This window comes from Bombus fervidus, chromosome 9, assembly GCF_041682495.2.
Source record: "Bombus fervidus isolate BK054 chromosome 9, iyBomFerv1, whole genome shotgun sequence".
Classification (NCBI taxonomy): Eukaryota; Metazoa; Arthropoda; class Insecta; order Hymenoptera; family Apidae; genus Bombus; species Bombus fervidus.
Genome location: NC_091525.1, coordinates 4,987,610 through 5,004,780, shown reverse-complemented (window position 1 = coordinate 5,004,780; position 17,171 = coordinate 4,987,610). Strand labels below are relative to the sequence as shown.

At 32.5% G+C, this 17,171-nt stretch overlaps 1 protein-coding gene across 4 annotated transcripts; it reads right to left on the bottom strand.

Annotated features, from left to right (window-relative positions):
• Positions 1–2: 2 nt before the first annotated feature.
• Slik (Sterile20-like kinase) lies at positions 3–16,601 on the bottom strand. 4 transcript variants are annotated; one of them, XM_072009683.1, is made up of 13 exons: positions 16,260–16,589; positions 14,524–15,129; positions 14,275–14,439; positions 13,988–14,186; positions 13,764–13,894; positions 12,945–13,268; positions 11,644–11,728; positions 11,400–11,560; positions 10,815–11,329; positions 10,179–10,705; positions 7,805–10,032; positions 5,599–5,739; positions 3–30 (listed from the first exon to the last, which is right to left on the bottom strand). In XM_072009683.1, the coding sequence occupies exons 2-13, from the start codon at positions 14,680–14,682 to the stop codon at positions 4–6; spliced, it is 4,662 nt and encodes a 1,553-aa protein (XP_071865784.1). In that variant the 5' UTR covers positions 14,683–15,129; positions 16,260–16,589; the 3' UTR covers position 3. The 4 variants fall into 4 exon arrangements, 2 of the variants coding, with proteins under 2 accessions (XP_071865784.1, XP_071865785.1); XR_011800569.1 differs by lacking the exon at positions 3–30 and adding an exon at positions 5,979–7,504 and having other exon boundaries at positions 5,636–5,739; positions 16,260–16,601; XM_072009684.1 differs by lacking the exons at positions 3–30; positions 5,599–5,739 and adding exons at positions 7,382–7,504; positions 7,564–7,651 and having other exon boundaries at positions 16,260–16,601.
• Between the last annotated feature and the right edge of the window lie 570 nt (positions 16,602–17,171).

Sequence of the window (17,171 nt, the reverse complement as noted above, 5' to 3'; positions counted from 1 at the left end):
AATTCAGCCATTTGCAGATTCGTACGTAACCTATGCGACAAAAAACATTGCGTTGATTATCGAAGAAACAAGTATATACATTTATATAAGATGTTTAGACTTTATTTTAGGATGAACTCAAGTACTTCGTTTCTTTATAAGTATCTATCATAATTTCATATATAATTATTTCTATTTTAATGTACGCAATGTCAAATTACTTTTAAAAAGCATACAATTTAAATATTTACATTAAGAAACGAATAAGCGAAGATATTCGTGTATACATTGTTAATTAATAAATTAATCAAATTTCAAGAGTTATCTTTGTAAGTAATCAGAAACACGAAATAGCTTTTGCTAGATGTTCGATAGCCGCTTGTAACTTACGCTTTATTATATATTTAAATGACGATATATCCTGGCACCTAACACGAAGGTTCGCACTTGCGTCAACAAAATTACAGCTTTAGTTTGCTCCTGTCCTATTTTATATCCTTCGAGAAAGATACGAAGAGGAATTTAAACAAAGACGGAAACGGACAAAATAAAAAGCCACATTCTTATCAGTGTAATAATATCACTATTTTGCTCCTGCATTACGCGGTTACGCGCGGTTAACAGATGACTACTTTGATAAAGTTTTTACGAACTGTAAACACAGATATCTTGTTGAAATCTCGTAATTAAACTATTCCAATTGTAGAAGTAAAATATTTATTGTAGTATTTTTTATAACATTACCATGTAAATAATCATAACATTAGTCTTACAATCTATATTAATGCTCGATATTGAATTCAATTATATCTAGTATTGAGCAATTAATTGTAAAGACTCTATGTTACAACGATATATCTCTGCATATGGTTTTCAGTCGATGTCGCATCAATTAAGTGAGAGTTATCATATAAAAGTTATCTCTCTTTTTTACTCGTTTGTTAGAACTATTGTGTATATATATACCAACTGGGAACTCTTTAGCTCGCACAAGATAGATAAAATTTACTTTAAATAACTCTATCTGTCGCAAATTACTTTCATTCACATACCGAATAAAACAAACAAATATTAATCCGGTATAAACAACATTAAAACAATCGATTAGTTTGACAGACAAATTCAAGAAATTTTGCGTTATGCCTTGTTCAGATTAATCGAGCTGTTTATCGATATAATCATAACAGTCGTGTACCAGTTCGTATAACGCGTACATGATATATTTATAGAAATTCTCTGCGACAGGTGTTGAAGTACATTCGTGAGCCACTGTATGTATGTAAAATTATAATTATAATTATAATTATAAACATAATAGAAATATTGTATATAGAAAATATGACAGAATATAAAATACAGAAAAAGTAGAGGTTTGGGGGAACCAATATCAGCAAGTACAAAACTGTAAATAACAGGTCAAGGAAAGAACCTCAACTTCATTTGAAACTTGGAAGCATATTTCATATCAGATCAAGTAACATAACAGTCAAATGACTTGATTAATTGAGTATAAACGTAGAAACTTGGGAAAATATTTCAAGAGAACCAAGTAAATAAAATTTTATGCCGATGAAGAATTTCGAATTACTTTAGATTCCTAGAAAATTCAAGTGACTTGACAAATCTGAGCAAGACTTTAAGGTCGCTAAAAAAAGCTAAAACAAGGGGGGAAAAAAACAAACGATCGTCGTAACAGGTAATTTGAAAAGCACAAGGTGGTAATACGCTGTTGAATCGTGCAGCAGATTGGCGCGGGTGACGTGGAAGTAGAAATCAGTAGCACGAATGTAGAAGTAGAAATCGACCGAGCTGCACTGTCTTTGTACGAAAACTTTGTAATTTCATTTTTTTCTTAACGAACGTTTTCCTTAATGTTATCTCTAGATTCAAATTGACTGCCACATTTTCTCCTTAATCAACTACTTCGGCAAATTTCTACATCTAATAGTCTACTTAATTATATCAATCTATTTTCAAATTCAAGAAAAGCTAGTACGAGTCTGTTCCGAGCGCTCATCACTGTCAAAATGGCTACTCATATGCACCACATTTGGAAAGCGGCTATGTTACTGTTATGTTACTTGGTTGCCTGTAATCATTTGTTGCATTCTGAGACGAATTGTAAAGATCTATAAGATCGCACTCCTATTTCAAAAACATTCTTGCATGTCACTCGTTTCACTAACTTAATTTCTGTCAAACGTTTCTTCCCGTAAATCGTCGAATCTAACTCTCTACTGTAAGAAGTACGAGTGTGAAACTCGTAACAATTTTTATTGCACAAACACGCTTATTCAATTATAAGAATGCTTAGATATCCTAATATCTTGGATCATTACTTGTATATATATCAACTGTTATATCACTTACATTCTGAATTCAATTTCTTGAACTTAACAACGAATAAATTCACTTACAATTCTTTATATATGTAAATCATTCTATTTCCTATCTTTGTTAATAAAATATGAATTCATTATTTTTTCTTCGCAAGAACGATCGTCTTGTATTTCTTAAAGATCAGCCACGAAATCGATTACTGAAGAAAAAGCTTAATGTATATATGTATATCTATGTACGTTGTATATGTGTAAAATAAACTCAATCTAAGATGAATAAACACACAGAGGCGTAAAATCGACCGAATACATACAATAAGGTTTAGAAGTAAAAAAAAATGCTCTGTTATGAAATCATAAACGAGAATTTCTTTGTATACCGCTTACATAAAAAGCTTTATATTACACAATAAACGTTCGAGATGTTGATTCTTCAATTCCTTCTGAAATGTAAGTTTCGGAATAAAGGTAAAATTCGGAATATTTCTGATCGAAATTAAAATAGATATAAATATTTAATAAATATTTTTGTAGAGTAACCGATTAATACGTTTCATCTAAATCAGAAAATAAAATGTAGTATTACTTTCTTTCGTTCGAAAGACAATTTTTAGCAAACTTCGTTTTTTAGTGTAAAATAATCTCATTTTCCGATTTCTTTCCCTTTTACTTGTTCTCAGTCTATTGATTTCTTATGTGTAGAAGTATGCGCCTGCATGTCAGGTTGCGACTCAATGTTAAATATATTGGTAATAACGAAATTCTTGTAATGGATACAAATTTAAAAAAAAATCATAACAAACAGTTTCCTGTGCTTAAACACTGTACGCACAATGATTAAGAACGAAAGAAGCATTCGGCAAAAAACAAGAAATAAAGAGAAAAACAATTCTAACGGTGACTATTCGCACAAATCGAAACAATTAAGTCGATTCCGACCCTCTTTACATTACATCATATTTTAATCGTCGTAGTATAAATATTTTCAATCGAATATACAACGCACACGACAATGGCTTCGTCCTATTTTCTCTTCTGTTTGTTAATTCTTTGCAATAATTCCCACGTACAATGCACACGTGCTTGATGATTAAAAAACTCATTAGCCCTATATAAAATTCCCATATAGTCACTGCTGGAACTTGCGCTATCGATCCCCCGTTCGTTTATAGGTAAACGAATCTCCGATCTACTTCCGCAGTTTCGTATTTTTCATACAATTGATCCCTTTTAAGAAGAACCAGATGCATCGTCCTCTCGATGAATAAAAGAACATAAAATCTTTGACAGAATAGGATCCAACAGGCACGATTAACGAGTATTTTCTAACAATTGCAGCGCACGACACAAATTCGACAAAGGGCAGTATTAAGATTTTTTTTTTTTTTTCATATCATGCCTCATACTTTTCCTTTATATTCCCAAAATCTTAACGTTTCAAGAATACATATATGTACATATGCTTTGGCAAACGTCCTCTTTCCTTTTCCTTTTTTAATTAAATGAACTACTATGTTTTTCGTACTTCATGTTATTTACGTCATACGTCATTTCCAACCAAGAAAGAACTCAAGCGAAGATTGATCGCAAAACACGCGATCAAATTTCACTTGAGTTAGCCATAACATCGCAAAATCATTTTACCCATGTGTGATATACATCCACGGTAAGAAGGATCATCCGACGAAATGGATCCATCTTTTACGTCTTTCGCAAGAAACTGGGTAAATGAATTGCTCACAAAGATTCGTCGTAAACATTATTCTCGATACGATAAAGTAGAATAATCAAAATATATCAAACAATTCATTCTGATTCTCTATATACAAAGTTCCTTAATCGACTATCGTACTAATAAGCACGATACCAGATAGATTAACGTGAACAAACAAAGATATAAAAATTAATAGTACTGTACAATTAAAGGAAATAAAGAAGATAAAAAGGGAAAACGAAAGGAAATATTTTATACAAATATGCTTCTTTACATCTAGGACGAGCGTTAGCCACACATGCTCGTTTTGAATACGCATCAAAGAAATCCTCTACAATGTCCTCGGACTATATAGACGCGCAGTAAGCAATCATACATTGTATATATTTGGCGTGAACCTTTGATTCGTATTATTGAACGTTTATTTACTAAAAATATATCCGTATCTTGTTAAAAAAAACAATCTATCAATGGAGATTTAGCGTTTTCTTTACAAACAATACAACTCGTTGAACATTCTAATAATGAAGACGCGACGATTACACGTTTGTTCAGATACGACGGCGCTTCGATTCGAAAGTGGCACCTGAACGCTGCGTGCATCCGTTTAAAACACGCGCGCAATTACGATCTACATTTATACTTGTTTCAACACCGAATCCTCGCAAATGCCTGTATCCTGACATTCGACAGCACAACAAGCATATACATATATATACATTCGACAATCGAAAATATACTTTTTCCACGTGTGCATTATGTACGCATAAAATCGCTAGATATTCTACGAACACACTAGAAACTGTCATGTGTATTCTCGATAGGATGGTAAATTATCCTCGAATTGTCTCAATGACTCTAGTTCAATATGCATGCGTATATAAGATGTAGAAAAAATTTATTTATTGTAAGATCATGTACACCATTGATCACGAGAACATGTTTGTTCTTCAAAGTTCTCAGGAGAAATGATCATCGGGCGGATTGTATGGTCTGTATGTATCCAGTATATTTTCGACAAGATCGCCGTAAGAAATTCATCTCATTTATATATAACAATTCATATTTGATATATAAAATATATCTTAAGAGAGAAAACCGACTTTCTAATCTCTTCTTCTTCTCCTCCTTTCTTGAAAACGTTAAAAGTTTGTTAGTTATTTCGCAGTTCGGTCACAACATATGTATGTATGTATATCATTGCAAAGCGATGCTCCGAAATCACAGATGTTCACAATGTTTTACATCATCATCGGTATTTCATCGAATTAAAGAAAATAGTTCTTCCATGTATAACCGATCGCTGAATAGCCACACTTTGCACGCCAAGTATCGCCTATCATGTGTTTCATATTATAGATCTTATTACAACCAAAACGAATTACTCGCCAGTCCTTGTTCCAAAATTTAAGCCAGATCGAATAGCCGTGCAAAGAGCTCGCATAACTTGACCTTCGAATTACCTCGACATTTGGAGCTCTGTGATTCATTTGTTATTCTTAAGGGGTAAGAAAATTTCATTTCGGTTCGATGATAGAGATTAATTAGACATTAACCCTCGCTCACCGAAGAAAGCGAACTACGTGTAGAACCAACTGTATGATGCGTCAAGTCGGTAAGATCTGCTGGTAAGCACAATGGTATCGCGCTTGGCCCGTAAATCGCCTCTTGTTCCTCCAGTTGTAACGCAAACTGTTCTTCCAATTTCTGTAAAGGAAAATTTCAGATATTCAAATAAATAGATAATAATAGATAATGTGTAAAATAGTGATGGATATAAACGGTATTCCCTACGAACGAGTTTCAACAAAACTAAATCGCTCAAAAAATTAAAGAGAACTGTATAGATCTCGTGGAGCTAACCGTTTAATTGCTCTTAGTCGCTTATACTATATCTATGCCTTATTTACTCTATATTCGCATCAACAGACGTTTTTTAGACTGACCTTGTTTATTACCTAGTAGACCGTTCTCATATCCAGTCGTGGAATCTCTTTCCCGACATGTTGCGTGTTGGATTCTTAATGAAAGAGGTACGTAATAAAAGTGGGAATAACATAATCTAACGTACACATTGGAAACACTTATATGAGAACCCTTGATATGTATAAGCATTTACCGCACATTTTTACTACGTCCGATAAGTATACAACATATAGCCCACAATTATCACCGATTCACCCTGTTATGATCTTTACTTAATAACCATCGAAAAGCTGCTATCGAAACACGACACTTGCATATATTATTATCGATAATACAACGAACGATAAACGTCTAATTAAACATAAAGTCTGCATAAAGTACCATTCTATTTTGCTAATAATAGGTATGAGTGCTTGTTAATATTCTGTGAACATTAATGATTGTCAACTGGAATATCCCGTGGAACTTTATGTTCATCTGCGATGGAAACTTCACAAATGTTCTGCACATGAACAATAAATCTACGACATCGTAATATAACAATGACATTTCATCCATGAGTTAATTAATGCCAGTAACTTATATTCTTTAACATTTCAATACTTAGAGAACCATGGACTTTTACCTAGTAGCTAACAATGACACACTCTTATCGATTTACGAATACGTGTTTTGTTGATTTTTATACCTTTTTTAAGAGTCGCAAACAAAACTCATGTTATAAATTAATTATTTCCTGGCGACGTATTACTGCTCATTCAAGTGTTATTCCGTATAAGCCCAAACAATATACATTATTTTCCTTGGAATTGGTTACGCAAATATATATTAAAAATATATTAAATGTACATATATATGTATGTAGGGGAGAGGGAGAAGACAAATTCATACGTATACGTATGTACATATACATATATAGTAATGAATGTATACAGCATTTAAACAAACGATAAATATTGCGAAATAAATGAAGCAACGGTGAGTAAAGCGGGCATGTTACCCTTAAATGCACAAAGCATAATTCAACGAGAGAAACTTCAAAATAATAAAAAGATAGGTCTTAAGAAAATACCTCTAAAAATGTTGAATGAAAATCCAAATTTGTTTTCTGAAATAAATGCTAAATCAAACGAGACATCAAACGAAAAACTGGATTACAATAAGTTACAAGATTATTTCGAAACTTCTCTCTCAATAACGAAAACATTTGAAAGGAGACACAACAGAATATTCGGAGTATTTACTATCTACGAGACGAAGGAGGTGGTACTAGATCTGGTTTGGATCGACTTCGTGATAGCATGCCATTAATGGAACCGGTGTCCGAACTACTAACTCTTAGAGACACCCTTGGAATGGTAAATGGAGAAGGAGACGTTGGAGTAGAGCGGGGCAAACGCGGAGATTTCTTCCAACTTTCAAAATAAAAGAGAGAATAATCTATACATAAAAGGGGAGAAGAGAAACCACTACGACTCGAGGGCAAATAGTCTCGGTAACGAGCTTCCAATGCTTCCATTTCAGCCGTCAGCTCAGCTTCTAACTTCTATAACAAGTACATTAAGCTTATTTCAGTATAACCATGCTTGTTTCTATTAAGCTTACTTAAAAATCGCGATTGATTCATATCTCTTCTCGCGTTGGTCATCGATCATCGTATGAGCCACAGGACATGGAAACCTATGACTTCGCTCTACGTATAATCGTTATCAAGAAGATAAAAAGAAGAAAACATGAAAGAATAGACAAGTAGACAGAAAAAGAGAGCAAGAGAAAGGAAAGGAGAAAATAAAAGCTTCGCGAAATATGAAAGGCAAAGTAACAAGGAAAATTAATATTAATTTACCTGTTTTCGTGGCTTGAGCTGCCCTTTCCATTCACGAAGCTCTTTACCATACGCCTCTTCTAATTCCTTTAGTTTCAATGTCTCGTGTTCCATCAACATCTTTCTCTTTTCGTTTTGCAACTGTTCCAGTTCTTTGATTGTGGCATCGCTTTGCGCTCTTACCTCTTCCAATTGCCGTGAATGCTTTAGTTCAAATCTTTGCTGCTCGGCTCTATATCGTTTTTTCTCATTCTCTTGGAATTTTTTCAATTTCTCTCTTTCAGCATCAGGATCCGGCGCGATAATTGACGACATAGAAATCCTCATAGATTCTCTGAACATCATTTCACGTGCCTTCATCTCGTTGCGAATTCTTTTCGGCAAATTTCTACGTTCCACCGTCTGTCGTTTAATCAGTTCCTCCTCTTTTCGTTGATTCATTCTCTTCATTTGTTCCAATTCCTTTTCATGACGTATCAGCATCTGGTGTCTTTGTAAAAAGAAAATATCCTTTAGCTGTTTCTTCAACAGCTGCTGTTTCTCATGGATGTGCCGTTCTTCTTGTTCCCAAATAGCTGCCTCTCGAGCTCTCATCAACTGTTGTTTCTGCTGCAAAAATTGCCTTTCCATTAAAGCAATTTTCTCGCGATGACTATCAGATAATCTTCTCAACAATAGTTCATGACTTTCGTTAAGCTTATCTAAAAAGTGCTTTTCCCTTTCCTCGTGTTCAGCTTCCAATTTTTCTTTGCGTATCTTAAATGCACTCTTCCTCTTATCTTTCGGCATTAAATCTACTTCATGCTTAAGTAACTTTAGTTCCTGTTTCAATCCCTCACGGAACTGTTTCAATTCCCTTTCTTGCTCACTACGAATCTTTTTCGAAGCGAGCCTAAGATCGGCCTCCTGTTGCGCTTCCGCTCGTTCGATTTGTTGCCTCTGTTGCCGAGCGAGTGTTTCCAGATCAGTTTCGGCATTTCTTTCCAAAAGTTGTCTCTCTTGCTCGAAACGTTTCTCTTGTTGATCTTTGTTAAACTGTGCCTTTTGCGATAAATCCTGAAACTGTTTCTGTTCCATTTTCTGTAGCATCTTTAATTCCCTCAACTCTTGCTTCCTAAAGATTTGATCATCATAAACTTTACCGTTTTCATCATCGCCGTAAATTACCTTCGATGTCGTCGTAGTAACTACGACACCATCGATCTCAAACTTTCTAGTTCGCTTTCTCGTCTTTTTCTTCAAATTCATCATTTGAATATCTTCTTTCGTTCTTGTTGGTCGTGGTATATCACGATTATAATCGGGCTTCCGTCGCAATACTACTTCCTCGTCCACTTCCGCAGATTGTCCTTGACTTAGATGATTTTCCTTGCTGGATTCCCTACTATCCTGACTTATCGTGGTAGAAATGGATTCAGCATCGGAGCGATCTATGCTCTTACTGGGCGTATGCGACCTTGTCGATCCAGATTCACTTTGAGATCTAGATCCTTCGAAGCTATCCGGAGATACTCTTTTCTCTTTGTATCCTTTATTTACTTCTTTTTGTTTAAGCGTTTTTAACGTTTTTTCGTCCATAGGAGTAACCATTGCAGATTTATCATTCTTCAACAAACCATTCATTTTCTTTGAACTTCTTTCCACTTCATCGATATCTATGGATTCTATAGTCGTCCCAGCAACTATCATTTTAGTAATTTCATCTCCGCTATCGCTTTTTGTACTCGACATTTCAATTAAGCTTGCGTCACTGTGAGAAGAAGAAGTTCGTACGGCTTCGTGTTTATTAAGTATCGAGGAATCTTTCACTTGTTCCTTATCTTCGCCGACGGTAACGACAGAAACGTGACTAGTATCCTGCAATTCGTCTATGATTGGACTCACAATGAGAACCTCGGATTCGTCTAACTTCTTGCCAACTCTTTTAGAAACGTCTGTAAGAATTATAGGTTGCTCCTGGGGCATGTACTCTAAACTATCTAAACTAGGAAAGCCGTCATCGTCGGTTGAACTTTCATTCACTTGTGTTTTGTTTAATTCATTCGCTACAATAACAACTTCCGATGTTGGAGGAGGTTGACGACAAGAAGGATTCGCTGCCAGTGACACAGCATCGACAAGAACCGGAGGATGCGTCGTTACTACAGTTACTTGACTAACGTTGCTTGCAAGACTATTCGATAAATCTGGACTATCTGCTGTGATCCGGACGGTTGATGTATTTGGACGTATTTCTTGGTCGGATTTACCTAAAAGTTTAGTACGTATTCCTTTATTCCTATAAGTATTAATAATTCACTTCTAATCTTATAACATAAACTAAATATTTATGACTATTGTTATAAACAATAAACTAATTGTATAATGCAAAATGATAAAGTAACTTTGATTTTACCGGTAATGACAACTACATTATCACCACTGCTTCTTCTCGAAGTATTTCTAATGGGAGTTGATGTAATTACTGATACATTTACTGAAGAACCTTTTTTCTCACAGTTTACGTTATCGCTGTTGCTTGTCATATTTTCGTAATTGTGTTCTTTACTTGGCCATTTTTTATCCCGTTTCCCGTCAAATTCATCCGAAAAGTTTTCTAACGAAACATATCTGGAAGATCCTTCACTATGACTTTTGACAACAGATTCTGTTTTAGATGTTCCATAATCAGTTTTAACATCTTCAGTAGAACATGCTTTAACGATATTTTTTTCGGATGCGCTTGCAGTTAGATCTCGTTGAGATAACGTCTCCATAGAAGAAACACTCATTCGCATTTCAGTATCCATCGAAAACCGTTTCTCTAAAACTGCATTTAACTTTTGCTCTACAGATTTTCGTTTTTCTTGTAAACTCTTATAATTTTCTTCTGATGAAGATTGTCCTTTAACGTGTATATCAGTTGGTGTTTTCTTTTCAATTCTGAAATTTAATGTCCTTCATATAAATAATTAATATTAAATTAGATATAAATTCAAAGAAACCTGTACGAATATGTCGATAAAAATTTAACACAACTAGAAATAAGTACCTGTTCTTTTCTTCTAAAGACGATTGTTTATTGAATACTGGTTTCGTCCAGTCTTCAGCCAATTCTAATTTAACTGGTGCTGATTTCCTTTTCTCTTCTAATGATAATTGTGTTCTCGGTGATGATTTTGTCTTATTATCTACAGATTTTTGCCTGATATCACCTTTGTTTGCATCATCTATCTTATTCTTCTCTCTTTCGTTATTATCTGGTACATTCTTTTCTAAACTAGGTAGTACGCTTGTTTTCTCGGAGAGCGCGTCTACACTTGTTTGTTCCTTACCTACCATTTCCTGAGCAGACTGAGACGGCTCATTTTTGTCTCTCTGTTGCTTATCAGTAATCTTGCATTCATTTAATACTTCTGCATCGCTTTGTTTATCAATCATTTTCAAGTTATTTTCCTTATCTTCAATTTTACTATTCTGTCGCATAAGTGGCGGAGGAGGTGCAGGCCCTTTTTCTCGAGATACCCTACGTTCGTTTGTTTCATTTGTACTAGGAGGTTTAGGTGCCTGAAAATCAAATTACGATATTATTGCTATTTATATAAAAATGTCGACAATTGATTAAAAAAAAATGTACTTGTTTTTTCTCAACAGAAACAGGTATGTTGTCTTTTGATTCTGCTTTACGTAATTTCTTGTTTCTATCCTCCTTTTCACCATCCCTGTTAATTTCTCGTTTATTATTTTCTTCTTTTTTCGCTGACACAGGTGATGCAACAAGATTTTCCTTTTCAGAAACTGAAAAAAGAGACATAAACACAATTTATAATAATTTTCATCATTACCTAAACGGCATTTAATATAGTATAAATCATATTTACTCTGAACATCAGCGTCACTGCGCATAGACGCAGAGTCATCTCCGAGTTGATCCAGCTCCAGAGGAAGCTGAGATGTACGTTGCTCCTGAAATTTGTATGTTTCTATTTTATTTATATATGATTATATAATTCATACACACGATGCAATTCATAATTTAAAATATCCAAACTGATACAAAATACGAAATGTAACTTCTAAGAATAATAAAGTATGCAAAATGGAGGAACTATTAAAATATAAAAAAAAAATAGGAAGAATTATTACTTTACATGAATATGAAAAAAAAAAATAGTGAGAATAAAAATACATAATTAATATATTTTTATAAAAACTGTCATCATATTAATTATAACAAACATTATGATCGAATATGAATAAATTTGATATAAAAATAGCTTATGCACTGCAATTGTAAAAACAATAAAAATAGCGAAGAACTGTAATAATATGTACAAAAAATACATTGAAATCAAGTTATACAACACTTATTGCATAAGCTACTGACCTGACAAACGCAGGGATGATGGGGCTGGCGAGGCCCAGGAGAGCCGCATGCACAGCCAAATTATCCAAATTACAATACCATATTTATTAGGATATCATTAGATTAAATGTTACAAAGAAAAAAAATGAAAAGTTTAATAAAATTTTTAAAATTATGATGTCAAATGGTACCATATGTAACAAATAATAAATGTAATAATAATTCAAATACATATTTATAATTTTTGTGAGAATAAAATTACCGTATTAATTTGGCAAATTAAAAAGAAGCATACTTTTACAACGCATATTACGTGCATGAATCTGTCTAAGATATTATGCATGTTCATCATGCATAAGTATAACAAAGAGTAATTATGTGTTGTATGAAACTGAGATGGAATTTATTAAAGATTTACATAACCGCATACAAAAATACTTCATTACAATTATAAACTTCCGGAATACAAATAAATATTTTTCATTTTCTAATCGTGTAAGAACGACTAATAAATTTGAACAATTCAATCTATGTGGTCTGTTCAAAAGCAGCTTACCAATCCGTTGATACTGTTCTCTGTGCTTTTTCGCTTTTTTGGCCTTCTATCAAAACGAAAGCGTGTAACAACGTATATACATGTTAATGCTGTTTATAAAGCTCTGTACATCGTTACGAATTAAAGGATCGCAAAGTTATAAAGCGTTTAAAGTTATTTTCACACAAAGGTTGTTCGAATAGAAAATTTTCATTTTTGCATCTCTTCTTAATTAACAAAATTAAATTAATGACAATTAACAACATAAAATTAAAAACTACCTCTGTTTCTTCATCAACCAATTCTTCCTCAACAACGTCAGCTTTATATTCCAATAACAAATCTCTGATTGGTTTTGAATCCAAATTACGATTTATAAACGGATGCTTCAATAACTCATCAGCTGTAGGTCGCGACGTTGGATCCTTTATAAGGGCTTTTGCAATAAAATCATTAAAATCTTTGCTCCATTTTCCGGGTTGATCAAGTTTTGGTGGATCGCTTTTTTGTATTTTAAGAAGAACGCGCATTGGAGACATTTCATGGTTTGGTGGTTCCATTTGCGCAAATTCGATTAAAGTAATACCAAGTGACCAAATGTCTACCTGTATATGAGATATATACATATTTATATATTTATATGAAAAATATTAACCCTTTACGGACGGAACGGTTCGAAGTCAACCGTATCGTGGGGCCGAGCTGCTGCCGCGATAGTCATTTAAAATTGCCAGCGCACATTTCTGCTTAGACGCGCTTTTCGTTCATAGATGTTAAATTCTAGACATATGTACTTGCACAGATTCTGCACAGGATAAATAAAATAACACACATATGAGTCTTTTGGTTCTATCAGTTGTTTTCACCGAACGCGTATATGAGTTTCTCACCCATAGCGATGCGTTTACATGGGACACATATGAGTTGTTTAGCTTTATAGTTGTTTTCGCCAAACGCATATATGAGTTCCTCGGCCATATTGATGGCTTATGCAGATCACATATATGCGGCGGTAATCCGTAAAGGGTTAATTATAAAATATAAACATAATATCAATATTTAAGCACAAAAAATGTATAATCTAAAAAAGTGCTACTCACTTTAAAATCATAAGGATTATCTCTAAATGTCTCACATAACACTACTTCTGGAGCCATCCAATATGGTGTTCCAATAAATGTGTCATGCTTCTGTAGAGTATGCTTATTTTTTGCAGATACTCCAAAGTCAGCTATGGACGAGGTAATTTATTAATTTCTCTTTATATAATATAATAGGATATAAAATAGTAATTATATATGAATTTGAAAAGTATGAGGATTACCTAATTTTACTCCCCCTGCCATTGTTAATAAAACATTTCCTGCCTTTAAATCCCTATGGATAACTTTAGATTTGTGTAAAAATGCAAGACCTTTGGTCATATGTTGACATATATAGGCTATTTGTGGTTCTGTTAAAGCTTTTGCCAATTCAACCATTATAGAATCAACAGCACCACCATCACAATATTCTATTAACATCTATAAATTTATATTAATAGAATTATACAAATATTAATTGAGAAATATAAATATTAAACTTATAAGTATTATATAACTGTAAACATACCCATAGTTTACCCTCAATAAAATATGCTTCATGTAATTCAACAACATTTGGGTGTTTACACTCTGATAAAATATCTATCTCGATCATAAAATCACTAAGATCATCTTCTCCTTCTAGTGCACACATTTTTGCAGCAGCAAGCTGATGAGTTTGCCTGTGCTGTGCCTGAAATATTCAATACTTGTTTAATAAATTGAACAATTACAACTAGAAGCATTTGATTATGAAATTATATAAACTATGTATTACCTTATAGACTTTCCCAAATGCCCCATCTCCTAATTCACCTATCATTTCCCAGAATTCTTCTGGGTTACAATCCATTTTAATATTATTGTACAATTTCTTTTTCTTCGCATCATTTCCACCGAAGTGGAATGCCTTTTTTAAATTTGATAAGAATGACATTTTTGTGATTCTTATTTAATATATTTGCATGTATAAAAATTATACTTCTATTACATTATGTCATACATTAACTCAATAATGTTTATCATTAGCAACAAATATGTACCTTACATTTAAACATAAATCTTATGTAGCTCTTAAATAATTCATTGTTATATGAAATCATTACAAGATGCATAAAATCATCTTTCCCTTATATATACTTTTGCATACTTTCCATTATTTTAACATATTTTCTACTAGAATAGAAAACATTCTAAAACATATATTTGGCTTATATCCCTGTTTTATACCAGGGGATTGTACCAAATCTCTCCCACATCTTGACACCATATAGTCAATATCCACTAATTAGCAAATATATTGTTTAAATAAATAATAATGCAGATGTAAAGAATGAAACCCATCATTAACAATTTTTTACTTTCACTCCTAATATATATCAAGCTGAAATAAAGAAAAATTACATTAAAAATTACAATAATATATTTACAACAATGTCTAATATATTTAGAAGTGATACTACTAAGATGATATTTATTACTTCTTAAATTTAATTTAAATGAACTAAGACATTATACATATAAAAATCATAAATATAATATATATAAGGATATATCATACATTTTTAGGAGAAAAAGATATAATCAAATGAATAGGTTTTGAAAAATACGTATTACAATATAACTGATATTAACAACATTAACATAATATTACTTATTCAATATAATGAGTAAATACAAAGAGTACAAATAAAATGCTTATGATAAAACCATTATATAAATAAATATATATATATATATATATGTATGTATGTATATCAAAAAGATAAATAAAATAGAAGTAATGTTACTAAATGCTAACATTCAATGTAAATTCAACAGTTTCTTATTAATTTCAAAAGCTCATACTATCTGATTAGTATACTTAGTTGCTTCACTGATATATTGTATTAAGCTACACTTTTTAATATCTATTTACTTATCTATGAAAGGTTTAAGATATACATATAATCAATTTTATCTATTTATTCAATAAGAAATACAAATTTGATTGATCTACAAATGAAAAGAAATAAAGAAATTCTTTGTACTATAAGAACAAAAAACTACGAGATCGGAAAAGTGCTGAGAATGTCAAAATTGATGGTCACGAGGTTGACACAATTTTGACAAGTAATCTACAACCGTATCTGTCCGCCATCGTTTTGTAAATACACTTTCTCCGTCTTGTACGTGTTAGAAATCTATCAAAGATGAAATTTGTGAAAATAAAACTACATCAGATTCATCTAAATATTTCAGATGAAAATTATAATAAAAAACAATGTATCTACGTATTTTGAATACAACGACAAAATTTCCCGTCATCTATGCTGTTTGTTAGCTTGGTAAAGCCGACGTATTTCTCTCGATTCAAGGTTTGAGAAATCGCAAAAGAACGTTTTAATCTTAGTCATACGAGGCAGTGACACAAATACATCATTAATATGATAATGATATAAAGAATTTCTTGGATTTTTTTTCTTGAAAAGTATGATTTTTGAAAAAAAATCTGTAGACACATCCTCTGCTCACCTTCTCTTTTAATGATCCACCACGAAATAGGCACACTTCGTCTCGACTAATATTACCGATGATCCACTAAAAATCTTCAGATTCCACTGTTCATACTGATTGCACGTATCATCAAGAAATCCACCGTTCAAAATCCAAATATTTGAAAGAATGTGAAAACTATCGTGCGTGAAATCAGTAAACTAGACGGACCCGCATGTACGGCCATTTTCAGTAACACACGCACATCACACATTCTACTGTACCACGCCTGGAAGTGACGTAATCAATCGGCAAGTGTGCCTGTATTCTGTAAGAGGTTCTCTAACTTACGAATGCATCTTAAATGCATTTTTAACAGACTATGCAACCATTTCGCAAAATATCTTTTATAACAGTCAATGTATATATAGTGATTACAAAAAGCATTTGTATATAGCATTATTTCCTACATTTCATTTCCATAATATTAAATTTTTGTAATTCTATGAAAGTATTATTAAACGATACAAAATTTAATATAATTAGACGCAATTAAGTAGTATGTAAATACTATTATAAATACAATGATGTGCAAATATTTTTTGTAGCTATATTTCCAAATCAGCTACAATAAAACAGTAATAATAAAATCTGTGCTTTACTTAGGAGATTATGGGCATCAAAAAAATTATATATTTTATGATTCTAGCATAAAAATTTCGTTTCCTTATTACGATAATTCAATTTTTACAGTAGCCTCACATACTGAATAGCTCTGCACATATGAAAATCAAGCATTCGTTATATTAAGTTATAGAATTGATTTTACGATGTGTCATTGTAGCTACGGAAGCCTTACAAATATATAATCTTATTAAATGTTGTGAAACAAACTTATTTTAGCACAAAATGTCATCAAATTAATATTATGCTGAACCATAGTACTATTAT

Excerpts from the sequence above, each read along its gene's own strand:
- Slik (XM_072009683.1), bottom strand. The coding sequence starts at position 14,682 with ATGTCATTCTTATCAAATTTAAAAAAGGCATTCCACTTCGGTGGAAAT. Across the intron at positions 14,187-14,274 it reads TTATTGAGGGTAAACTATGG|ATGTTAATAGAATATTGTGA; the intron begins GTATGTTTACAG and ends ATAAATTTATAG. Across the intron at positions 10,706-10,814 it reads TCTTTAGAAGAAAAGAACAG|AATTGAAAAGAAAACACCAA; the intron begins GTACTTATTTCT and ends ATTAAATTTCAG.